The sequence below is a fragment of the Filicampus tigris genome, chromosome 14 (genome assembly GCF_054856515.1).
Source record: "Filicampus tigris isolate MCC_2025a chromosome 14, RoL_Ftig_1.0, whole genome shotgun sequence".
Lineage (NCBI taxonomy): Eukaryota > Metazoa > Chordata > Actinopteri > Syngnathiformes > Syngnathidae > Filicampus > Filicampus tigris.
Window position 1 is genome coordinate 3,371,659 of NC_141230.1, and position 27,428 is coordinate 3,399,086.

The following is a 27,428-nucleotide window of genomic DNA, read 5'->3' on the forward strand; positions in this document are numbered from 1 at the left end:
TACTGACTCAAAGTGTGTTTTTCCTAGCTGTGGCTGTTTGCTCCATTAACATATCTAATAGCTGCCACGTTTTTGGTATATCTACCAGTCAACAACATTCTTTTAACTCAAGTTTAGATAAGGTTTCATCTGTCGCATGCGTGTCCATTCAATGATGCCATTCTAACATAACACTAATTGTGTGTGTGTGTGTGGCAGTAATGGCGAAGGCAGGAAAAGGACACTGTCAGGCTGCAGCAGCGATTCAGTGAGCGGACCGCCCCCGAGTCCGCGCAGGGTCTCGTGGAGGCAGAAGATCTTCCTGAGAGTCGCCTCACCCATGGGCAAGACCTCCATGCACAACTCAGGTCTCCTCAATCACTCCGACACACTTAAAAAGTATTACTTACATAAGATGCAGAGTTGACTTAACTGTTTCTTAAAGCTGGTGTCTCACTGAGCGGCGAATGCTTGCGAACGTAGCGAATATTGGGTTTTCGTCACGGTTTGTGAAAGGTTGCAAAGATGTTCACAGAAAGTCTTGTCAAAACAGTTTTGCTTGTCGCTCACATGCTCACATTTCTAGGCGAAAACCAAATAGTCGTTACATTCGCAAGTAGAGCTGCCGCTATCGAATCATTTTAGAATGGATTATCCTAACGACCCTTCCACCGAATAGTCAAGTACTCAGACACAAAGAAGTCAATCCAGTTGTCAACACATCTTTGCGTCATGGATGGGCATCACATTGGTCTGCTAGTCCTTTTTGAAATTTCTTGTACATATTTTCCCGCAATAAATCACATCACTTACACTCACACTGGGTCTCTGCTTAGCGATGTGTTGACAAAAGACTTCAGACAGTCTCAAGATATGCTAAGATAAATGAAGCATTCTTGCAGTTAAACACAAATGAGTTTCCATTTCCAACTGTTACACATCTGAACATAATATCTAGTCTGCAAGCCACATGCATTACTTTCCAACTAACAATACTGGGATAACTGCGATCTAACTAGCGATGGCAGATTAACAAGACGTTACCTTGCATCTCAGCAATGCGGTGGATTAATGCCTTTCACACAGGGGACCACAGTTCAAATCCCAGTCATGAATGCTAACATCCTAGCGGGTATGCTAGATAGACCCAATTCCAAGCCGCTGCCTGTGTTACCTGGTGTTCTGCCAAATTGTCCTACCCTGTCGAAACATCCATTAGCGAAGGCTAATTTGACAGCCAAAATACTGCTGTTCGCTTTCACCTTGTTTTGTTTACAGTAGATGCAGACTGGTAGGTAGAACTTAAAAAAATCCCTGAAGAAAATACTTACACATAGGTGAAAGCTGAGTGTAGTATACATACAGCGTGATGAATATGGTCAACAGATCAACACTACGCTCAAAAGCTAACTATAAGAAAACACAATGCTTAAAAGCTATGATGGAAATCACATGCCAAAAGTATTTTTGAGGGAATGAAAAAGCCAAATAAGACTCAATAAAAACGAAAATAGTAACTTCTTACCGCTTTTATCCGAACGGGTAGGACAAAAAGGCACAAAATTCCCAAGAAAACACTTATCAGCATTGGTAGAACGTCTTGACGGGTAGGAAGGAATTTCAGAACACCGGTACCAAACCCGGATAAAAATGAGTGCGATGGATCAGGAAGGGCAGCCGGTGTAAAAACTATACCAAATATATACTTTATACTGTAATAACGAGAGATAGGCACTTTCCCCTATATTTACATTCTGTAATTTTCAAATCAAGAGGTTTCTTGCTTTGATGTATATCATAATAACCTAGATGGGTTTGACATTTAGGTGTTTTTTTCCGTGATGCTTTTAGACCAGTCAGATGCCAGGGAGCTGTTGCCGCTCTCCCCTCGCGGCCCACATTCAAGCAGGGACCCACTAAGTGGTGGAGGGGGTCGACCCAAGAAGACAGCGGCGGACTACCGGATGCTGTGGAAAACCGCCGTCCGCCAGCAGATCCTGCTGCTGCGTATGGAGAAGGAGAACCAGAGGCTGGAGGGTGAATATTTATCAACCGATGTCCCTCATCTTCTCTTCAGTGTCAAATTTCAAACACTGATGATAATCTTTATATGTCATGTGAACGTTCTCCGTCACGCCGTGCCCATTGTTTGACATGCAGTGGATATAAAAAGCTTGCTCACCCCTGTTCAAATGCCAGATTTTTGCAATATAAAGAAAATGAGGACCTACTAGAACAGCTGAATTTTTGCAGTTAATCAGAGGCACTTTCATTGGTGGCAAGTGTGTGCCAAATGCGATTGGTTAATTCTGAACAGCCACATACTCGTTAGAATAGAGTGTGCACACTGCAATTATATCATCTCAGACATTTATTTGTAATTCCCTTCTTGAAAATGTCTTTTTTCAGTTTTACAAATTTTGGGTGGCATTAATGGTAAAAAAAAGTTTGAAATTATTTATCTTGGTCTCATTTTGTTCAGTCACAAAAACCCGGCATTTGAACAGGCGTGTGTAGACTTTTTAATCATCACTGTATGTGCATCTGCTGCATGTTGAATGGAACTTCCTGTCTCAGCCATTGGTTTGTGTTGAAATAGCACAACTTGGGATGTGACTGCTGTTCGTGAATAGGTCGACATCCTGCTGTATTTATTATGAACCGGCTCTTACACACAAACCTGCAAAGTAGTTTAAAGTGCATGGTATCACGTTCCTGCTGAGGGACCTCCCCACAGCACAGTTACCTTCTTGTAATAGGTTTTGCCCACTAATGGCCAGCCTTGTTCAATGCATTGGACGATTGATTATCAATCTACGTTGTGGGACTTAAGCAGTTTTTCAGCCGTTTTCATGTGTGAGGCAAGCCACAACTGCAAAAAAATAGCCGATAAAACTATTTTGGTGGCTGTATATACAATATCTTATCTACTGTATATTATGTGAATGAAATATTGATATTTTTAGTGGAAAATATAAAACACCTTGTAATATATTATAATTATTTTTAGTATTTGTTCGGATAAAGTCATGTTCATCATCAAAACATGATTTCAATGCATGCAACCAATGCCCATACTTCTTTTATGTAAATCCCACACACTCTTTATTTCAGTCTATGAGGATAAATACTAGGGATGTGCGCGACTAGTCGTTTAAATTTATCAAACGTTTTGTATTTTACTAGTCGGTTAAACGCGGCATTAAGTATCACGCATCTTGTTCCACACGCCTCTGCCTCGGCCTCTGTAAACATTCTGAGCACCAAGAGAGAGAATTGCTCCCGCCCCCCCTAAAAAATCCAATTTTTTTGTGTAAGCTTTCATATTACATTAAAAATGCGACCTCTGTCTTGTCTGCTGTATGAACACATGCGTCGTCAAAGTGGCCCGCCTGCGCAGAAGAAGAGACGACGTCACACCCGATGTTGTGTTTGTGGAAGTAAATGTGGTCCAGCGTGTCAGGGCATTCAAGCGATTATGTAGCAGGTAGAAATAAATACACTATTTGGGGGAAATTGTGAGGCGACGCTTTCATATCTCATTTCATGGAGACATCACTAACTATCTGAGCCGTGGCTGAATTACTACGATCGCCATAAATGTCCACTTTATGCTTCACGTTTCAAGTGGGATTAAATTAAAGTAAAATATAAAGTCAATAGTGTTACTCAAAACAACTTTGCATCGCCCTGCTGCCAGGACTTTCCGTCCGCCTGCGCGGAGCGCATCTTAGGCTCGTCATTGTCGTATACAGTATATGCGCCCTGGCCGTTCAGACCGCGAACGCATTGGAAAAGATCGTATACGTACCCGATCTGGGACCACATATGAAAGCGACCCAGGTCGCATTTGAAAAAATCGGAATTGAGCCGTTCAGAATGTCATAAAAAAATCCGATCTGGGTCGCATTTGCCTGCGGTGTGAACCTAGCCTAACATGGTGCTTGCGAATGAGACCCTGCTGGAATGGGAGTCGGTACCATTACTCATTACATTATTCATAATAAATGCCATGCATTGCATTGGAAAATGTATAAGAAATGTATTTCTCTTTCAATTGTTCACCTTTATTTAGTCAGTTGGTGTTACATCAAGAGAATTTAAATTAACAAACTGTCCTGAATGTTTGGGCTAAAATAGCCCCTAAATACACACAACATTTGCATTTCAAACTTTGAATTCAATATGTATTAAAATTCAAGTTTTCTTCCTTATAGACTAGTCGACTAGTTGCAAATAAAATTTGAGACTAGTCGGCGGGCAAATTAGTTGAAATTCCCATCCCTACTAAATACAGTATGTGTCGGAACAAATAAAGTTCTCCCCCCAATAAACACATTTCCTTTAATAGTAGTGATGTTCAATACTACTTTTTTTCAGACTGATTCAAGTATGAGCAGTCACTATTTGAGTACTCATCGATACAGACTAACGATACATCGTTGATATATAAAATTTCATTTCTTTCTGCCACAGATGACGATTCACTGATGTGTCAAACTGCCACAGTGAAGTACAGCTCTAATTACGTTCTTAATCGATGTCAGATTTTTTTTTTTGTTTTGCCCTAAGTATTGGTGGCTGGTATCGGCAGCCTCAATGAGTGCTCAGTACCTCCAAATAGGGCTGGTATTGGACCAATACCTGCTATCTGTACTCCCACATCCCCCGGGATGGCGCTTCACTGGGGCTAGTGGGTGGTATATCATGAATTTATAAATTATATTCTCAGCCCCCCTATAAATAAACCTCTGCCGTTAGCATTTCTCCCGCGGCGGCGTCATGCATGGACGCTTTTTTTTTTTTGGGCTGCAGAACTGGTTCTGGGACGGACAATGTTACCAGGTCAAGGGTGGAGGGTCGCGGGCGGCCAAAAAAGGGTCAAGTGCCCAGCTTTGGAAATATAGTAGCATTCTAAAAAATTAAACATCTGATTCTGTCTGCACTTCTGCTGTGTAAATTTGAGGAAATGCATCATTATTATTACTGCAAATGAATAAAGATAATTAGACACACGCAAAAGCACAAAAGCTATTTCAACCCCACTTTCTGTATATATTGTTCTGCTGTATATGTAAAACACAAACATGTCTTTCTTTGTTTCTGACACCAATGCTGTGAATAACGTTTCAATAGAAGGTAAGCAACATCAACAGAGTTCTCAGGTGTGAAGACGGATACTGTCAGTGTTTTTTTTTTTGTTTTTTTTTTGCATGGCTTTGGGTTGATCATTGTTCACTTGAGCTGTTCAGTTCTCTTGTTGTCATCCTGTACGGTGTTCTTTTCGCTCATCTCGAGGCCTCAAGCATAACAGCTGATGGTCTTCAAGTGGTTATTTACAGTGGCTTTTCTTGTCCAAAGGGGATTCCGATGGTGATTCATTTGAAACGCGTCAGGGATGGCATTCATGTTTACACAGTGGAAGCTCTATGGCTCAGGGATGTCAAATTTGTTGGGATTTTTTTCATAGGAAATTATATAGCTATAGAAATAATCCATTCCATGGTGCAACTTCCAAGCAGATCCTAAAGAGTATGTTGCGACTTTTCCCCCTTTTTGACTTTTCTGTCATTCTGAAATTCATAACAAAATGGTGTTGTGTTACCAAAAATAAAGTTGTAATGTTACAACTTTAAAAGAAAAACTTGTAAAATAAAGTTCATATTTCACTACAAAATGTTTGATATTGTGGTTATAGAGTTGAAATAAACGTAATAATAATATTTTAATAACAAAAAATAAGAATAAATCGCAACAAATAGTTTTTAATTAAGTTGTTCTGAAAAGTGTTGATGATCATAACGTTGGAGTGTAATTGATATTATCGAAACATTGTTGTGCAGTCATTTTGTGAGAGAAAGATGAAGAAAGTGCATGACATCCTGAACATTAAGTTAAAATATTACAGGAAAAAGTTTTACTATATTTTTAAAAAGCTGTAATTTTCCGATTTGCACCTTCCCAGAATGAGGGTCAAATTCTGACTTTAGAGGTTCCACTGTATGCGACTGTTGGGCTTTTGGTAGGTTTCTGTGCTCTTTTATTTTCTGGTGTGCAGAAATATGGACTGAAGCATATTAAATGCTAAGCCACGTGACGAGCAAATATGATTTAACGTGGAGTATTTCTTTCTGCTCAGCAAGTCGTGATGAGCTGCACATCCGCAAGATGAAGCTGAGCTACCAGGAAGTGGGCCCCGACTCCCAGGAGGTGCAGGCGTTGTGGGAGAAGAAACTGACGGCACCGGGCAGAACCACGGTGCGGCAGGACCAGGGGGATCTGTACCGCGCACTCTGCCAAGGTGAGCCATCAAAAAGACATGCCGGAATCTCAACTGTATTATGATTATTTTTGGGGCCGGGAAAAAAAGGTTCATCGACCAATTTTTGTGGTCGACACAAAAATTGCATATCTCGAAACCGTTTTTAACCATTTAAAAAAATTTGTGGCACCCAGAACCAATGTTTGGCCGCTTTTGTGTTTCCGCACGGACATTTGTGGCTGCGAACGCTCTCCGGCAATAAATGTTCATGAAGATGAAGATACCTAGTGTTTGCGGTCGCTTTAGACTGATAAGGGAAAAAATATGGTCTTATGTACAAAGTATTACTGCAAAGCGGAGAGCTGGTGGAGATTGGAGACTTGAACGCGTCAATGTGACCTGCTTCTGCAAGAGGTAACAACAACAGATTTTAATTGATGGTTTCAAGTGAATAGTCCTGAACATGTATTCCCACATATACATGTCAGTCTCTAACACTGAACAAACATAATCTTGGAGCCAGTACGCCCCATCACTACACCACGGGGGCCAAGCGTCTTCCACTGAATTGTCATTGTTGGTGGGGATGATTACTCGAGTAAACGATGGAATAACAATTGATGATCCATTCTGAAAAGATTTATTTGTGACAGCCATATTATTTTTTAAAGTGGAAAAATTGAGCACTGCCTGATGTGGGTGGAAGACAACCTTTTCAAGCCGCCCACTTCCTTCCAACACTGTGTCACTATTACGCTTGACCCACGCACACCCACTCACACCCTTTTAAATATAACTTAAAGAAATGTTTTTGAGCTAAAATATATCGCAATATCGCGATATTAAATTTGTCACGATACATCATGTCACGATATTAATAGCAGCAAATCTGTTTAAAAGCCCAAGTTGTTTTCCATTTGTCCAGTTCCAGCACCCTCTGGTGGTTAGTTTATTAGTGCAGTTTAATTTGATGCATGTTTTGTGTAGATACATTTATATGCAACTGCTCATGTTTATTTTATTTGTATTTGTATTTGTATTTCGTGTTCTACAGAAACCATACACACAGCCATACAACCAAATTAAACAGATTATTGCTCCCCTGAACAAATTCTGTTCTAACTGATAAAAGGTCTCATACATCAGTCCTACCAGCAAATATTTTTCATCGTCTCCATCGGCCCGCTTCAGCCGAACACAGCATTGTGAACTACATAGACCTTTGATACTTTGCGGTTGCTGAGCTGAGCCAATATGAGCGCATGACTTCCAAGCCGATTTCTTTGTGAATGCTGTTATATACAAAAACTGAATATTGGGATGTTTTTTGTTTTGTTTGTAATAATATTGTGAGATTTTATACAGCATCGTAAAAGTGTTTTTATACATCGGCAACCTCTCCACAATATCGTGATAATTCTCATATCGTGAGGTTCGCATCATGATATCGTATCGTGACATTTGGATATCGTGACACATCCCTAGGGAATGCTCATGAAAAAAATATATATATTAGCCATCAATTAAGTGCCAACATCTTGAGACAGCACACGTCCTTTCCCTTGCACCACCTCGAAAAATTGTCAAAATAAAACCGGTTAAAAAATTATAGAGGAAGAAATGCTCTTATTGAACATTTTGGGAGAAAGAATGTAATTATAACAGATCGCCGTTACATGCCTCAAGGTCAAATCGAAATGCTCATCTTTTTTTTTTTTTTTAATGTAAATATGTTTGACACCAGATTGTCATTGTCACTTTTTGTTTTGTTTTTGTTTGTTTCTATGCTGGAGTTTTTATGCATTTCAATATTATGGTGTACAGGTGTTCCCAAAGGTCGTCGCGGGGAGGTGTGGCTGCTGCTCTGCCACCAGCACCGCTTGTGTCGCACACATCCTCAGCGCCAGCCGGCTAACGACACCCCGTACAGGGATCTGTTGAAGCAGCTCACCGCACAGCAGCATGCCATTCTGGTGGATTTAGGTGCGTAAGGGGCATTAATGGCACACGTTGCAGAGGAAACGTACAAGCCTAATGCAGCAGAGGAAACGTACAAGCCTAATGCAGCCGTCTTTGTTACAGCTCTAGCTGTTATGAAATGCACTATATAAATAAGATTGTTTTGTATTGTATTGTATTGTATTGTATCATGTGTCTTGTCTCAGGTCGGACCTTCCCCAACCTCGAGTACTTCTCAGCCCAGCTGGGTGCTGGACAACTTTCCCTTTACAACCTGCTTAAAGCCTACTCTCTGCTGGACACGGAGGTACAATTACTCCCTGAGTGGTGTTTTATTAAAAAAAAAAAAAACACTCAGAATGAACAGCACTTTAGCAGATAGTGAACAATTCTTCAAAAAAGAGGCTTCAAGCCATTTATTCTACTCCCAGTTGAAGTTTGCTGTCAAAGTAAACACAGAACAGAGAACATGTATTTGAAAACGGCCGTAGCTTTGCCTAAGAAAAGTAATCTTAGCTTAATGCCAACATACAATGCAACACCGTTGACATGCTAATTGTCAGCATAGTTGAACACAAACAATGAAGCAAACACATGTAGACTGATACTGTTACAATACGCACAGGCGGATATTCTTTATCCTCCATTAATGATGACTTGTATTACAGCACCTTACTGAGTCTTGTACAGTAGTACTGTAGAAGAGTGCACAATTCTTTGTTGGTATATGTATGACTGTACATGCAATATTATACTGCCTCCCACTGCCCAAAACGGGCACACCAGAAGGAGTAGCACAATAAAATGGATTGCAGAATTAAATCATTATGCACAAACTGTAGGAATTTTTTACGTTCTATTTAATTATACTGTTACTCTGTTTTGATAAAGTATATTATATTTAGGGTGCTATTGTTTCTTATTAACAAACACAAACAATTTTGGGTGGGGGGGGCTTTGGAATGGAATGAATTTCAATTCATTTCAATGGGGAAAGACAATTTGAGATGGGTATTTAGAGTTACAAATGTGGTCACAGTCCAAATGAAACTAGTTTCTCAAGGCAGCACTAATATAATTTAACATTGTAGGGCTGTAACATGAGTAATAATTCATTAATCAATTAATGATATTGTCGATTAATCGATGTAACCCATTTTTTTTTTTAAATTTCCATCCCAATATCCAAAACTAGATCCTTATTTCAAATTGATTAAAATTATATAAGATTGATTTTCACGTTACGTCCATAACACATCATATCACTGGCAAAAATGTTGTGCTGTTTAGAGGCTGAATGTTAAGGCCCTAATAGACCAAACCGACGTCGGAGGTCGAGAAGCGTCGTCGCGTCTGAATGCGCCGTCTGTTTGGTGTAGTGGCCACAGTCGTAGTATCGTAACCCGTCTGTAAGCGTCTTGGGTGCATTTACGTATGTTGAATCGGCGTCGCCAGTCGTGACATTTGGTCACTCTGATTGGCTGTTAGCTAGCAAATCAGCGCGCGGAGCACCAACGTGAAGTGACAAAGGCGGAAAAACAATGAGCACGCCTCCGCTGCCTTAATCTTCTTCCAAGTACAAGAGCAAGGGTTGACAGTGTAAGTATTTCACAATACCGTGTCAAGAATGTGATGGTTTGCTTCGCCTGGGAGTTCATCGTGAGCGTAGAATATAGCTGAATGCATTGTTTACATTTTTATAATCCGCCCCCGGCCAACAGCTTTCCGGCTGGATTTTTCTAACCATGAGAAATGGTGACTACCGCCGCCGATGGTATGGAAGGGTATTACATCTCACACATGCGCGGAAAGTACTTTAATGGTCAGCGTCGCTGTCTGTCGTTGCCGTGTATTTTTCCCAGCGTGACGTGCCGACAGCCGGCCGGACGCCACAGGGTAAGCGTCTGTCACTGTTGGCCAGCGTCTTTTTGGTCTATCTAGGCCTTTAGAGGACTTGTACTTTGTACTATTGTAAATGAAACAAGATCTCTTTAAACAAATGATCAATTATCCAAAATAATTATTGATTAGTTTGATGATTGGTTGTTGTCGATTAATCGTTGCACCTCGAATACAGTAATATAATATGTGAATGAATGTTTGTGCATGCAGGTAGGCTACTGTCAGGGCGTCAGCTTTGTGGCCGGCGTACTGCTGCTGCACATGAGCGAGGAGCAGGCCTTCGACATGCTCAAGTTCCTCATGTACGACCTTGGCATCAGACGCCAGTACAAGCCCGACATGGTCTCTCTGCAGGTAAGCGCACCACAAATTTCAAATCTATCAACAGGTCACCACAGGTTGATTTATGAGCTTGTATGGAAACCTGTGTGTAATCAGTAGAAGCGAAAGGAACTGTGTTTGACCCGTTGCACCTTATGCAGCAATAGACATGTTTCACTCTCACTCTTTTTATTACTTATTTTAAAAACGATTGTTTTTTTTGAGATGATGCAGATTGATTCAGTCAAATTTTATAATTGCTCACATATGGACTATAGCACACATAAACAATAAAGTACATTTTTATATAAGTGTCCAAAATTGTAGGTAAGTGTTTTTCACAGGACAGCGACTCTCTCATGTCTTGCTTTCTTTCTTTCTTTCTTTCTTTCTTTCTTTGTCTCTCTCTCTCTCTTTCTCTCTCTCTCTCGCTCGCTCGCTCTCTCTTTCTTTCTTTCTTTCTCTCTCTTTCTCTCTCTCTGTCTCCCTCTCGCGCTCTCTCTCTCTCTCTCTCTCTCTCTCTCTCTCTCTCTCTCTCTCTCTCTCTCTCTCTCTCTCTCTCTCTCTCTCTCTCTCTCTCTCTCTATATGTGTGTGTGTATGTATCTCTCTCTCTCTATAGAGAGAGAGAGAGAGAGAGACCCCATCGCCCACCAGTTCTGAGATCCAATTTATGCCCCTGGGAATTGTAATAAGTATATAACCATAGTGATTATGATGAAATAATAGGGTTCTTTATTTTGCATGATGAGCTTTGTTTGCAAAAAACAAATAGTTTGAAATTTCAGTGTACAAGAAGTAAAGTGCCTCCTTCCTTTTTCACTCTACAGTAGTATACAGTACATGTGTGTCTTGCCCTATCCCATTCGGCTGCAAACATTTGTTCACCTTTCTGAGTGCGACCACACCTTCAAGCTGGCTAGTTAGCCGGCTCGTTTAAACATCAGCTGACATTTGTGGGGGCTGTGAAAACAGCAGCAGGCACGCTAATGTTTAACGCCACCACGACTTCCTGTTTCACGTCTGTGAGGACACAAGCCACCTGTGCGGGACGGTAAAGGGCATTTTCATAGCTTTCCTGTGCGTTTGTAACGTCAGGGTGACTTATTTTAATGCAATGCAGTGAGAGCAAGCAAGCACGGAGCATGCCTCAGCAAGCCTCTCCTGCTTGGAATTGTTCAGCGGCTACAATAACATGCATTGTTCGCTTTAATCTGCCCTTTACAAATCCAAATATTGTTATTTTTTCCGTGTTGCAGCATGTTTTGTAATGCGTCTGTGTGTTGTGCGTAGATCCAGATGTACCAGTTGTCCAGACTGCTACATGACTACCACCGCGACTTGTACAACCACCTGGAGGAGCACGAAATCTGTCCAAGCCTGTACGCCGCGCCGTGGTTCCTCACGCTCTTTGCCTCGCAGTTCCCCCTCGGCTTCGTCTCACGTATCTTTGGTGCGTTATTTTAATTGCTGATCTTTTTTGTAGCTTCACTATGCTGTTTATGTTTATTGTTGTGCAAGGGTGGAAATTAACAAAAGTACAAATACTGTGTTCCTCTGCTAGTTTATAAACAGTGACTAATTGACATCATCCCAAAAAAGGTTCATAGTTGCCTGTGGATGTCCCAAGATGGCAACAAAGCACTTTTTGTCTATAAGTCAAGGCTATGGCCTAACTACCTGAAAATGAAGCTCCTCCCCTGACTTCAACCTCGGTACTTGGCCCAAAGATGCCACATGATGGCACCAAGGCAATATTTTTTGTTTTGGACATGGTTTTGTGTTCAAATTTCTACCGGGCCACAGTCTCTAGCATGAAATTAATGTGTGGCCCATCAACACTGTGGCCCATAGCAGAAAATACACATGTAGAAAACAAGTATTTTATATTTCACCAGAAGGTGGCAAAACAACCACAAGGTGACGTGATATGATTCGGGTATGTGAGTTAATAGAAGAGGTAAACTATTTTGCGTGCAAATGAGGTTTTTAGGGTGGTACAGTGAGTGTAACTTAAAAAATATATCTAATTTTTCTTTCTTACATTTGTACTTAACTACAAGTCAGTCAATACTTTTTTTTTATCTTTACTTCAATTCAAGCACAGGACTGTTAATCCATCTTTTGCCAGAGACTTTTTTCTCTCACAAATCTTTTTACTTACTTATATACAGTGTGAGTGCTTGTGACACCTCTTATAAGATAAGATAAGAATGCCTTTATTGATCCCACAGTGGGGAAATTTTCGTTGTTACAGTAGCAAAGATATAGGTCACACAGGGGCGGCGGCATAATGTGGCCATTAATGTATAACATTGACGGCAAACATTTAGAATCAAACCTATGTAGATATACGCAGTAACATGTGTATATACACATGTGTATACACACCAACCTACATCTACATAAAAAATATGAGGAACACTCATTTCGGCCTGTACATAGTACAGAGGAAAAAATACTCTAAGTGACAGTGCTGCAGTGCTGTAGTGAAATGTAAGGAACAGCATTGGATAAAAATAAAACTAGACTAACAGTAGTGGGGAATGTTGAGTATTGCACGGTATTACAGTAGTGGGGAATATTGGGTATTGCACGATACGAGCTCAGGTGCAGGACTGCACAATTGCACTAAATGATGATGATGTTGTTGTTTTTTTTGCCAGACTTTCTATTTGTCCAGGGCTCGGAGGTCATCTTCAAAGTAGCCCTGTGCCTGCTGAACAGCCACCAGGGGGAGATAGTAGAGTGTGATAGTTTTGAGAGCATTGTGGACTACCTGAAGACCACCCTTCCCAGCCTCACTCAGGCTCAGATGGAGCAGACCATTGCCAAGGTGAGAGGACATCTTGGGTGACTTCTACTACTGTTTGCATCATTTGAGTCTTCTTACGAAGTTTAGAATAGTCCAAAATCAATGTTCCCTCTAATTTTCTATGCGTCTGAGCATTCACACAAATTCCCTGAGCATTCCTTGGACCACGGTGAGCAACATCAGACATGCACATAGCGGCTACCAAACCAGTATCACACCTGCCCGAAACCTGAAATAATAACAAGTTGCATGATGTCGTTATGTTACAAAAATATTCAAACCAGAACATATCACTGCATAGAGATTTGTGACATGAATAAAATCAGCCCTAGTTTTTTTTGTTTTAGATCACAGGTAATTAATTAGGACTTTGTATAAATGTGGTCCCACATTGTCCACTCATAAATACTGTAAAACATGCCATTTAATAAAACACAAAAATGTCAAGCCACTTGACCTACTGAAACTGTACGGGAAGTGGGAATGGTGTGGTGTTGCTCATGCCCGCAATTTAGAGGGAACATTGGTCAAAATGTCTTTAACCTGTATTCTGAATTTTTTTCCCCCCAACTAAAAACTTGAAAAGTGCATTATTCTGTTACAAGGTCACCGTCATTAAACCTGCATTAACTGTACAGGCAATGTTGAAGTCACATGTTGGTATCCTTAATCTGCATACACATGTACAAACAAGTTAACCACTGTGAAAACTAAAGAAAAAAATCCTACCATATGAAATGATGAGTACATGAAAATGATCTGTTCCAGGATTAGACTGCTGCTATCTTAAACCAGTTAACCACTGTTATTAGTATGACGTAAAAACAATAGAACACAAGTCTGATGACGAATGCTCTAGTCTGTGAAAGAGAGTCTTGTTACAGGTACTTTCTTTTTTTTTTTTTGCTTGTTGATTTACTGTCATACAAATGTAAACAAAGGTAATCACTGTAAAAGGTCCCAAAGCCTTCTAGTTGAAAATTCAAGCATATAATAAGAACACATTCTATAGCAGTGTTTTTCAAACTTTTTTGAGTCAAGGCACATTTCATTGAAAAAATCCTGCGGCACACCACCAGCTGAAATTGTGGGGAAAAAAAGCTTATTTTAACAATATAAGTATTTATATAAGCATTTTTAAACATTGAAGAATGACGTTATATTACAATGTCTTGAATAGGAATTAAATAAACACAAAGAAAAAAGTATTTTAGAATGTTTCATATTGATACTTACCCAGTGTGAAACATGGGCCTGTTTGGATAAACATGCGTCACTAATTTGCGTGTCTCTAAACAAAGACAATTAGCTACCTGCTGCTGCAGCTACCTGCTGGTATGGAAGAGTACTACAATGTAGTAAAGACGTGATTACGCTACCAGGCGCTAGACCGCATAGGCACACAAATTAGATCATTTAACACGGCACACCTGACAATATCCAGTGTGCAGCGGCACAGAGTTTGAAAAACACTGCTCTATACCATCGCTGAATGTACAATATTAGTGAGTGTCTCACAGTGACACATTGCTGGTCGCCAGGTGACAGAGATGGACATCTCCAAGCAGCTGCATGCGTACGAGGTGGAGTACCACGTGCTGCAGGACGAGGTGTCCGAAGGCGGCGTCACGCCCGACGACTCGGAGCGCTTGGACAAGTTGGAGAAGACCAACGCGCAGCTCAAGAAGCAGAACATGGAGCTGCTGGAGAAACTTCAGGTAAGCAGCCCAAGTCTGAGTTGGTGGCTGTGGCTGGAAAGGTGTAATGTCTCAGATTTCCAGTAGATGGCAGGGTAACAAAACGTAAAAAAAGAAACAAGATTGCATGTTCAGAGCACTAAGTGGTGGTCAAATAATTGAGCTGCTTTATAATCATTATTACATTATGCATTATCATACCAGCATGCTGTTGTTGTGCTTTGCACATTTGTTTCACAGTGGACAGGTTCTGGGTTCAACTCCCTCCAAAATGGCAGTTTTCCTCTATATGTCAATTATTATGTACAGTAATTAGATTAGTACGATGAAGCTCATCCTATAGAAGTAAGGAGGATTAAATACATGTATTTTTGTTTCAGAGATTTAATTTTCATGTTATGGGCAGCATGTTGTATAGTGATTTGCTTGTGAGCTTCACAATCATGAGGTTCTGGCCTCACATCACCCCGCAAATTTCAGTTTTCAAATCATGATCAATGATTTTGGTCCAATGGGAGTAATCAGTATTTAATTCAATACATGGTCGCTTAAAGCGAAAGTTAAACCCCCAAAACTATTTTCTGTGCCTTCACTAGTCTAAACATGGCATATATGTAATTAATATTGCGTTTGTGGCATATGAGTCAAGCAGCGAATTCCACCTGTTTTAGCCATCTCTGGGTGCGGCCATTTTGTCACTTCTGTCGACTGAAAATAACATCACAGTTTCTCAAGGCTCAGGTAACCACCAATCATGGCTAGGCTTCAGAATAAAGGTGAGCTGTGATTGGTTGTTACTTTCATTTGACAGAAGTGACAAAATGGCAGCTCCCTTAAATTGCTCATATTCCACAAACGCAATATTAATCAGAATGCCATGTTTTGACTAGGGGGGCTGCATAGAACATATTCTTGTCATTTTTGGCTTTTGACTTCCTCTTTAAGATGTTTTATATTATAATATTCATTCAAGTCAGCATTGTGTCGTAGTGGTTGAAGGTTGGACTTGGATGCTTAGCTTGAGCCCTCCCGTGTGGTGTTTGCATGTTCTCCCTGTGCTTCTCTGGGTTTACTTCCTCTCACATTCCAAAAACATGCACATGAGGCTCATTGCGCTCTCTAAGTTGTCCAAAGTTTTGAATGTGAGTGGAAAATGGGTGCTTGTGTATATTTGCCCTGCCATTGGCTGGCGACCAATCCAGTGTGTACCCCACCTGTCGACAAAAATGGTTCCATCATCCTCGACCGAAATAAGGAGAAGCGCTATGCAAAATGGATGGATGGATGGAAATAGTCAACAACACTGTCCTACTGTGATGTTTTTACCCAGGCGGCCCGGCAGAAGATCCAAACCCTGGAAACCAACGTGGAGAACTTCCTATCCCGCGAGAGCAAAATGAAGCACGTGATCCGCACGCTGGAGCAGGAGAGGTCGGGCCACCAGAAGACCATCGAGCGCATGCGCTCTTGCCTGCCGCCTAATGCGCTCACTGACGTTGAGATGACCCACATCAAGGCGGCGGCGCCCGACGGCAAAGCCGGTGCCAACAAGCCTTGATGGCGAGCTAAAGTGTGCAGGGACATGCAGAGGGGCGGAGTAGGACTCCAGTTCTGGTACACACTGCACTACTCTATCACATTGCTCTGATTATTGGGACAGTACAGTGGAATCTCAAAGGTCCGTCCGTACCCACAGGAAATTGTGGAACTAGAATTAACCCTGCGTCTAAAGAAGCATTTATTAACTGTACAAGGCAAGTGCTTTAAGTCACATTTTCATTTTTCACTTCAATTGTGTCTTCCTTTGACTAGAGGTTCCACTGTTAACTCTTTGTACCTTTCACTTAGCCCCAAAAAGGTACAGCTAAGGGGTTTGAAAAAAAAAAAAAAGTCTTCTACCCCATTGACAAGCCATCTTTTCCAATAATCCACCTGTATGTAGCATTGGCGGAAGCACAACATCCTAGAGTGTTTTTTTTTTTTTTTGAAGTAACACTCTCTTTTCTTATGAATGGCTTTGCTTTTTTATTCACTTGAAGCTTTTGCTGTTGTTGTTGTTGAATGTATTTTTTGTCCAAAGAGATTTTTTTTGGTTTCGCTTCCAGAAAAACGACTTGAACTTTTCACAGCATCGTCCCCTCCTCTATAGGAGGAAGTGTCGCTTTCAAAAGCCCAGACAGGATGTGAGGTCGTCTGCCTTGTCGGTTTCCTGTGTGACTGACCGCAGTGTCGCCTCCACGGCAGAACTAAATCAAACAAAACATTTGAGGTGGAGGATTTGAAGCTGAATGTCCTCTTTTGCTGCTTTTGCCAAACCAAAACTTCTCATTTTGCCCTTGCAAGGGAGGAGCGAAATAACACTTAATTGATTGTGAAGAACTTGGTCAATTGTGTCGAGTTGATGTCTTGAAGCAATTTGGTCAAAATGGAGAGCACTACTTGGCTGTCATAAGAAGAGTCACGGTTTCTTCACTCTCAACCAGTTTGCTATCTAAAGAAGTCCAACGTGATGTCAGCTGCGGCTTGCATCCACACTATGACAAAAAAGACAGACTTTTCTTGAAAAAAATGCAAGCTCTTAAAGGGTCAACCCAAACATATTTTTTTCAAGAATATGTTCTATGGAGGCCCACTATTTAAAACAAGGCATTCTGATAAATATTTTGCGTTTGTGGAATAAAAGTTAGTCCACGCGTTTTTGGCCATCTCCAGGGGTGGCCATTTTGTCACTTCTGTCGACTGAAAATGACATCACAGTTGCTCAGGTAACAACCAATCACTGCTCACCTGTTTTCTGAAGCTGAGCCGTGATTGGTCATTATGTGAGCACTGAGCATTTGTGATGTCATTTTCAGTCGACAGAAGTGACAAAATGGCCGCCTCCCCTAGATTTTTCTGCTTAACTCATATTCCACAAACGCAATATTAATCAGAATACCGTGTTTCAACTAGTGGACTTGCATATTCTTGAATAAAAATATATGTTTGGGTTTACTTCCCCTTTAACAACTTTTTCCTTGTAATATAAAGACTTATTTCTCGAATAATTAAACTTTTGTCATTTTGAAATGAGGCTGCAATGATTCTCTATCCACTACCAAGAAGTCATTAAAACAGATTTTTTTTCTTGAAAATACTATGTACACTACCATTGACTTTATTATTGTCAACCTTTTCTTTTCTCATTAAGCACGACTTTGTTACGACTTAAACAAATACATGACTGAAGAACAACTTGGCATCTGCTAATGCCAACATCCATGTTGTGGCAAAAGATTATAACCTTTTCTCGTAAAGAGGTGTTGTTGATTCTAGTTTGCTGTCTATGGAAGACCAACATGGATGAGTTATATCTTCACATCTTTTTCTCGTCTTTTCTCCCCAAAAATCGGACTCTTTTTCTTAGTCTTTCTAATATGACTTTTTCACATTGGAAATCAACTTAGGTACCTTGACCTTTTTTTCTAAAATCAACAACACTTAGGTTGAACAAATATAACTTCTATCTAGATTCTCATTTGTTTTTTCTAGGCTTTCTGCTCTTTTTGCGACCCCCCCCCAACATTTTCCAAACTATTTAAAAAAATAAATAAATAAAGAAATGTGTATATATATATATATATATATATATTTACATATATATATATATATATATATATATATATATATATATATATATATATATATATATCAAATTTTAAAAAAAATGAACAAAAGTTCCTTTTTTTATAAAAAAGAACTATCATAACATTCATTACATTTTCTCCCTCGAATTTATTCTCTTTACAGTATGTTGTCCTTTTTTTTCCGCAAGAGAAAAAGTAGAGTGAACTTAGTCTTGACACGTTTGCTGTCTAAAGAAGGCTAATGTGACATTGGTTGCTAATTGCTAATTGCATTGCTAAATCTAAATTCCTTTAGCGACACAACAATTATCGTACTTGATCTCACACTGGCACGGACAGAGGAGTCGTGAACATTCAGATAACGATGTTCCTATCACTTTAAAAACATTTACAATTTAACACTCAACGACTTGATGGTTTATTTTTCCCCTTGTCATGCTGTATGTACATGTTTTTTTTTTATTTTGGTGCAGGTGTATTGATGTCAGTTTCCTTTTCACACACGCTGTATTGTTGCGGTAAAACGTCATCCTTCCTGATTGGCACCTCACTTTTGTTTCAAGTGCTCCACCACGTTTGACTCACCTGTTCCGGTCCTGACTGAGAACGAAACACCAAAATGAGAGCACATTTGATTCTGTCTTGTCAGCCTGCTCGTCCTTGTACAGATTTGTTTCTTTGTATTCCCATTTTTAAGTGCTAAAATGGTCGGTTAAGTGTTTTTTTGGGGTGTTTGCATATATTCAATAGTGCTTTGCCTTGTTTTTGTTTTGCTCAGCTCGCGTGTTGAGTACAGGTGCAACGCAAGGTGGGGATAAACGTGTACACGGAAATTGTAAATGAAAACCAAAGTGTTTGGTTTGTTTTTTAAAAAATAAAAAAGGTTTTGTATGTTCTGAAGGATTCTAACTTGAAAGCTAATATGTTTGTCCCTTTTACAGCATTTTAGGAATGAATACTTGGACCAAGCTGGGAAGAAACAAAACCAAAAAATATTAGAGAAAATAATCATTTTTGTTTGGAATGAGCATTTTGATAATCGGTAATAAAAATGTCTATTCTTGTAAACTTGCATATTTCTCAAAGGATTACTCACTCCCCCCCGCCCCCTCCCTAGAATAACTCAAGGTTTAAAAACACCTTGGAGTTGCTGTTTTTCTTGGAAAAATAAGCACTATAAAATAGTTTGTGCATTGATAACAAACCGTCATTCTCATAAATTAATTACCTAAATAAAATTGTGATTTATTTTTTGAACAATATCCTCACTTTGTTCTTGTAACTTAAGGACTAAAAAAGGCTTTCCCCACTTGATTCAATTTTATTCTGTTCTCATATAACAATGTAATAATTACAAAAAATCTTTTTTTAGTACTTTGGTAAGATTGACTTGTTTTATTGCAACTTGTCATATTGAAATTATTCTTCACAGAATGACTTCTTTAACATGACTATTCTCTTTAAATATACAACTACGTTGTCACAAAATTATGATTCTAACAACAATAAATTCCGTTACCATTCCAACTTATTTGTAACTTTATCACTTTTTTCCCCCAAAAGATGGCTAATAGGTTAAGTAACATCTTGTCTTAAAAGCCCTTTTTTTAAATTCTTAAATGTATGACTTTTTTTTTTATGCAGTATTCTGATATTCCGACTTTTCAGGTAAGAATACAACTTTTGGGGGGGTAATATTACAATTTTATTGTCATAGCATTAGAACTTCAAAAAATACATCTCACTAAAAGGTTTGGCATTTGACCCATTTGCTAACTGTCTTTGAAGTCACTAAAGAAAATTAAATCCATAAATCAACTTTTTTTTGTGTGTGTGTGTTTTCTTAATTATTTCATTAACATGGCTTCTTGATGAGTCCAAAGATGAAGAAGCTGATCTTTTTTGTCATGCACACATGAAAATTGTCCCATTTGAGAAGTGGGCTGTTTAAGTGCCCGGTGGCGATTAATGGTATTGGTGTCAGGGGTGGAGCCATGGGTGTGCACAGGCCCACCCAGATTGACACACTGCCCACCAAGTGAGGCTCATGAAATATAAACATTTAAATTTTTAGTAATTTATTATTAACCTCCTAAGGCCCAAGCTGTTTTTTTAACATGCATTTTTATTTCTTTTTGCCATTTGAGCTTATTGGAACCTAATTAGAAGAAAAACTAAGCATCGTCTTTTAGTTTTTTGTATTGTATTGTACTGTATTTTGTATACTGGATTTTGACTGTAGTATGTAATACTCTTCTGAGACCACAAGACGGCGGTGTAAGTTCCCACATATGTGTCCAAAATACCCACAGTTACACAGTGCACACGCTTGTGGACACAAGAGCTAGAAAGTGCTGTCCACAAATGTGGCCACTATGCCTGAGGAAGTTAAATTATTTTTGAATTTGTGTTTACCTGTGTGTATATTTTTATTTTTTATTGTATTGAATATTAAGAATGGCATAATTGTGGTTGTCTAAGGAAGATCTGAACTTCATATTATTAAGTTTGTCATTTTATTTGAATATACATGTGTCAGGACAGGAGGATTGTGCTCAGTGAGAGGAATATTCAGGCCCACCCTGATTTTTCCAGGCCCACCCATTAGCCACGTTCTGGCTCCGCCCCTGATCGGTGTCTTGCTCAAGGACACGTCAGCCATGCGTCCAGGGGTGGTCTTGAGCCGGGGTCCCCCTGGTGGTAGGTGATGATCTTGGTAGCTGAGCACTTGGCCACAGCTTCCCCCCAGTTATGCTTAATTTCAGAAATGCCTTTTCGCCAGGGACGTTCTTAAAGTGGATTGGTTAACATGGTCTTTGGCATGCCTTTGACATACTGCTATTTGCATTTTTTTTTTTTTTTTGAGCAATCGCGATTGTTTTTTTGGCCTTTGACAAGGGGGATTATTTTTAGGGCACGAGCAGCAGGCGGTACTCTGGAAAATTTATCTCCTTTTAGGGGGCTTTAACACGCTTGAAAACTCACCAGCTGCGTAAGCATGCAGCTTGGTTAAATTGTACAACATGTGTTTGTAGGGGCCCTGAACATAATCCCCCAAAATTCACTTGACGGCCCCCTGGAAAATGAGAAAAAATAAATAAATAACCCCAACACCAGATTCACCGATAACCACAAAATTGGTTGGACATATCTCTTAGATAGAGGGCACACGAAAAAAGTCTCAAGGATCCATGCCCAAAATTGAACAGGAAGTCGGCTTGGTTGGTTAAAAGCAGCCATTTTTGATGAACTCCTGCTTGGGAGTGGTTTAGAGAATTTGCCTGAAGCCCGTATCACACTGGGTTGGCGGTCGGCAGGAAATTTTGAACAGATTTGCGATGAGGAAAACTGTTTGCAAAAGTTGAAAGTGTTGGCAAACTCTTTGCGACCGTTTGCAATCTTGAGCAAAACCTGCCGAAAAAGCATTGGCTACGTGCGCACACACTCGCAAACCCCCACTACCACAGTGACATACAGGCTTCAACGAGGTCCAATTGGGAAGCTTTTTTGCCTGCGCCATCAAGGCATGTCATCCAAATTTTATGATCATTATGAGGTTTCGGTCCTTCATCATTTTTAAGTAATTTTGATTTTTTTTTTTCTAAGATCATGGACATAGCCTAAAATGGCTCACCATTAGTGGTAAATACATTCTATCAATGTGAATGACAACCGGCTGTGTTTACACAAATGCTGTACATCACACATTTTAACATCCATCCATCCATTATCAATACCGCTTATCCTCACAAGGGTCGTGGGGCAAGCTGGAGCCTATCCCAGCTGTCTTCGGGCAGTAGGCAGGGGACACCCTGAATTGGTTGCCAGCCAATCGCAGGGCACACAGAGACAAACAAACATTTGCACTCACAATCACACCTAGGGGCAATTTAGAGAGTCCAATCAACTCACCATGCATGTTTTTGGAATGTGGGAGGAAACCGGAGTACCCGGAGAAAACCCACGCAGGCACGAGGAGAACATGCAAACTCCACACAGGGAGGCCGGAGCCGGAATCGAACCAACAACCTCTGAACTGCGAGGCGGACGTGCAAACCAGTCGACCACCGTGCCGCCTACATTTTAACATTTCTTTTTGTTTTTTACTGGACATTTTAAGGATTGCTTCTATGTCAACATGAAGGCTACATTAAAGCAGAGACTCACAAATGCAATAAACCTCAACTCACTTGGTCCCGATGCCCTTACTATATAATAACATGCTCACTTTACTCTTCCATAATTCAGCACTTTACCATGGTAGGGTAAGACTAAAAGGGTCTCTGCATGGAGATGTATGATTGCGCGAAAGAGCAGTGGCTATTTCACCTCGCAAGTCTATTTAAAGACTCTTCAAGATGTGTACTTTTCTTAAAGGTAAGACATCAAGATTGGGCTACACTGGGAACACAAGTTCTTTCAGTGAATGCTCAATTTGAGTGAAATAAATCATCATAACTTTATAGACATTTCATAGAAAATATATTTTTTAATTGAGTTAAAGTGGCCATACACATATGGATTGTTAACCTTTTTTTTAATCATTATTATTTGAGAGACCCGGTTGCACACCAATTGAGTCTCCTCAAACCAGTTGTACAACAAAATAGACCCTTACCCCTGACATCGTTGTACCCACAATACTTAGTTTCTGGCGCCATATTCGAGGGTACGCACGCAAGAAGAAAAAACACAAAGAGAAGACATCCATTTTTAGCATTATTAGTCATCGGTCTACTTATGTCTAGTTTCATGAAAAGGGTCCCTACTATGACACATGTCCATTACATCAACACATTGGAACCAGTCGTTTGAAGACGTGTTGAAAAACGGAGAGAAAGATTAGTCGTTTGGTTGGAGGGACAGATGACAGGAAAACGCCAACTCCTCGGATAAACTTTCAATATCAGACTGGTCAAATGAAGCCAATTTGTTCACCGAAGTGAGCCATCACAACATCGTTAATTATTTCATTGTGAAGAAGAGTGCCTACATGTGGGAGGACTTTGTAAAGTGATTAGAGCATATCCTATCATATCCTTGTGATGTTGTAAAGTGGCTACGTGGAAAATTGGAGCGCCACCGTGCTCGTTATCTTTCACGCAACTGCTTCGTAGGAGGAGATGCATCGAGGGCCAACTTTACTTCCCTTCTTTGAGTTGAGGTGATTTTTACGAAAACAGGGACATAATGAGTTCCTGCACTTAATGATGGTCATCTGGTTGGCCCTGGCAACCTGTGATACCCTCCTCCATTTAAGTTGCTCATCACTGGGCTAGATGCATGAGGTCCTCCAACATATTTAAGTTGCAAGCAGAGGTGTCAAAAATATTCACGCTCATTACTCAAGCAGACGTATAGATATTGGGATTTGAAAAGGCCTTAGTAGAAGTTGAAGTATCAACTCCAGCTTTTTACTCCAGTAAAAGTATAAAAGTAGTGGTTTTAAAACTACTTAATGTATGAAAGAAAAAGTAATGTAATGAGAAAAAAATGCATTAAAGCGTAAATCAAGCCAAACATTTTCTTTTAATTATGTCCTATGTGCCCTGCTGGTCTAAATACAGTTTTCTGATTAATCGTGCATTCATGAAATAATTAATCAGATGGATTTTTACTACGTTACTTGACACCTCTGGTCGCAAGCAGTTATCACCAGCTAATTCTGGATTTAATGACGGTACAAGCTGAAGTTGTCGAGTGCCACACCGGTTGAGAACAGTGACAATGCTCCACTGGCAACTTTATTTTTAGAACATCACAACTCTGTTCTTGAGAAAAATTGACTATTCTCTCTTTGAAAGTATAACTTTATTCTTAGATAAAAAATATAATAATAAAGACAATATTTATATTACACATTGCACCGTTTAGCATAAGTTTTATTTTCTCATTATTCTCATAATTATTCTCATTACAAACACGTTATTGTAATATGCCTGTTTTGTTTTCAAAACTACATTTTTTCTCATGTAATTGCAACATTTTTTTAAACATTCTTGTAAGGTTAAACCTAATACCCAACTAAATTCTCATATGAATTCCTGTGAAAAATCACACATTTTCCTCATGTTAAAATTGCTACTTTATTTTTTGTAAGAGTACAACTTTTACCTCGAGAAAATATGACAACTCTCTTTAGAATTATGTTCTCATAAGATTTCAATCTTCTGGGGGAGGGGAAATACATTGGAAAGAGAAACACTCTTGTTTTTTCCAGATTGCATGCATCTTTAGCTTCCTCTGTGATTGGATGTAAAGCATGTTGACTAGCATGAGTTCTCCCGCCAATGAGGGTCCCTGTCAGTTAACACCCGTCCCCTATAGGAGGGTCCGACCGGTTAAGCGTGGCTCGCTGTCAGCCTCTGCCAAGCCTGGAGCTCGTCACGCATGCAGATGACCGCCAACCGGCAGCCTATCGCACACTAAAAACAAAGAAGGTCACATTCCTTGCGTATTCCCACACGAGCGCACATCCTGGAGCAGGGGAAGAGCGGGACACCGGGGTGGAGGAGTGGGGGCCGGCGGGGGGTCCGATGGGGATTGACTGGGAACGACACTTCCTCTGCCGAGCGTCTTAACAGCTCTGTTCGCGCTCTTTTTCCAAATCCTCACCCTTTCAAACCATCTCCTCCTTGATCTGAAATCTTCTTTGGATGCTCACTCGGGAAGATGAAGTTGTTTTTGTTTTTATAAAAGGTAGTGTGAACCAGCCCTGCTGCAAAAAGCCAAGACAAGCAAGTGTGTGACGTTAGCTCCACCACTGAAAAGTTTTATGATTTGGAAATGGTTGTACTGTACATCCCTTTTTTTGTCTAAAATGAAACTCAAGTCAACATAGTTTCTTGACATAAAGATGCCACAAGATTGTGGCAAAGCACTATGTCAGTCCAAAATGAAGGTCCTCAAGTCAATTCAACATAGTTACTTGACAAGATGCCACAGGATGGCCGAAATATCGATTTTTGTCTAAATGAATCTCCTAAACTCAGGTTAAACATAGTTTCTTGACACCCAAACATTGAAAGACAAGTTTTCCCAGCAAAGTTCTAGAGGATAGGCTAAAAAAAAAACAACAATCTGCGACCAAGGCTTCAAATTTCGTTCAGTCAAGGGGTGGGTTCGGGGGTTTGGGTACCAAATGCAGTGGAATTGGTGTTGTACGTTATGTATTACATTTGTGTGTATATGTCACAAGGGGCTTGGAGGTCGGTAGCAGCAGACAGGGGAAAAGTTGATGATGTAAGCCAGCTGCGAGAGAGCCGAGCAGCTTGAAGAGTGTCCTCGTGCCTTATATGGGAATTTTATCTGCTCCGCTCCTGGTGCACTCCCAAAACATTGTTCTAGTAGACCACAACCGCTGTTATGAGTTGAACAGGCTTGTAGTTTGCTTCCCAGCATCAATAAGTACGTGTTAAATGTGCAGATGGAGATTTTTTTTTTTTTACGCAGGGAGGAGACAACAAGTACGGGAACGGGAGGGAAAACAGCTGGAACGGCTGGGAGACCCAGGTGGGCTCCGTCGGGGCCGAAGAGAGAATATGGCTCCCTTGAGACCTCATTCACACACATACATTTGTTCAGTAGGATGACGATTATAGAAAAAATTATAATCATGATTATTTTGATTGAGATTGTATTGACAATTATTAACATGATTATTCAGTGGTTTCAAAACTTAGTATTTATTCAAGTAGTAAAACTCAACTACTCAGTCAAAACTAGCATCAGAGCCTCATGCTTATTCATCCCTGCATGTTGAACACTTTGTTTTTGAACACTCTATTCATTTTGTCAAGTACAAAATGACCTTGTAAATATCAGGTGAAATTCAGATCTCTTGCATGTGCATTCTGCTGCATCCACACCTCTCTTGACTTGCATCTTTTCACATTTTGAAGCCTTGAGTAAGAATTTCCCTCATCTCTTTGTCATATTTTATTCTTATGTTATTTTCACAAGTTTTGCGACTTACTGGACCAACCTTTGTTCTAGGGGATTGCCATGTCATGTGGAAATGTGGGTATGTTTGACAAAAAAAAAAGTAAAACAAGAATATACTAAAATAATAGCAATTGAAAAAAAATACCGGCTGTTCTGGTGCGTGTTGGCCTCTTCGGGGCAGTATGGTGCCGTGAATTTATGGAGAACACATGTATAACGGGAACAGAAGAAAGTTGAGATTTAACTCTATAGGACCCATGAAATGCGACATCACTACATCATCACCGTTGCCATGTTAGGAATTACGGTGAATCAGTGTACGTTAAAGTCTGTGTTTTGTCGATTCAAAAACATCTTAAAATGCAAGAAATTGGCGGGGCTTTACAAGGATGAATTAGACAGTGAAGCCAGCGACCAATATCTTGCAAAAATAGGCATTATACATGGTTTGGATTTCCTTGTTAACAGTGTATGTGATCGTTGATCATTCCTTCTTTCCTTTTACCTCACGCAAGTGCATGCACGTATGTGACTAAAAGAGAGAAAGCAAGAGGATTCTTAACTTTATTTTTAACTTACTGGTATGAAAATGTACCGAGCATACTCTCGCCCAAGACAGAGGGTTGTTTATGGTGAAATGTTTTCATCTTACAGCCGATAACCAAGCTATCCGACTTCGTTTTGACATGTCCGAACCGAGTGTTCCGTCAGTCTTCCTCCAAGCAGGAAACCTACAAAAACTCTGTTGTTAGATGTTCTTCCTTTGAAATCGTGGGTGGCATTGCTGCACCCCTTAACACAGCAACGGTTCACCATGTTTATATATTTCGGCCGTCAAAATCAAGCTAAAAACACAGTGAGTTCATCTTGCATGTAACAGTAGTAGTTACGTCGCCTCCAGTGCGCTCCCAGCATGGTGGCTAC

General features: G+C 40.1%; 1 protein-coding gene across 7 annotated transcripts in view; it reads left to right on the forward strand.

The window, feature by feature from the left end:
* The window catches only part of tbc1d4 (TBC1 domain family, member 4), a 56,443-nt gene extending 36,987 nt beyond the window's left edge, over positions 1–19,456 (forward strand). For all 7 annotated transcript variants that reach the window (XM_086051092.1, XM_086051090.1, XM_086051086.1 and 4 more), the window contains 10 exons: positions 199–347; positions 1,831–2,016; positions 6,119–6,280; positions 8,066–8,224; positions 8,407–8,507; positions 10,313–10,456; positions 11,716–11,875; positions 13,089–13,258; positions 14,779–14,955; positions 16,265–19,456. In XM_086051092.1, coding sequence (XP_085907218.1) covers positions 199–347; positions 1,831–2,016; positions 6,119–6,280; positions 8,066–8,224; positions 8,407–8,507; positions 10,313–10,456; positions 11,716–11,875; positions 13,089–13,258; positions 14,779–14,955; positions 16,265–16,492 — 1,636 coding nt within the window. In that variant the 3' untranslated portion in view covers positions 16,493–19,456. The remainder of the gene's footprint in view (positions 1–198; positions 348–1,830; positions 2,017–6,118; positions 6,281–8,065; positions 8,225–8,406; positions 8,508–10,312; positions 10,457–11,715; positions 11,876–13,088; positions 13,259–14,778; positions 14,956–16,264) is intronic.
* The last annotated feature ends 7,972 nt before the right edge of the window (positions 19,457–27,428 follow it).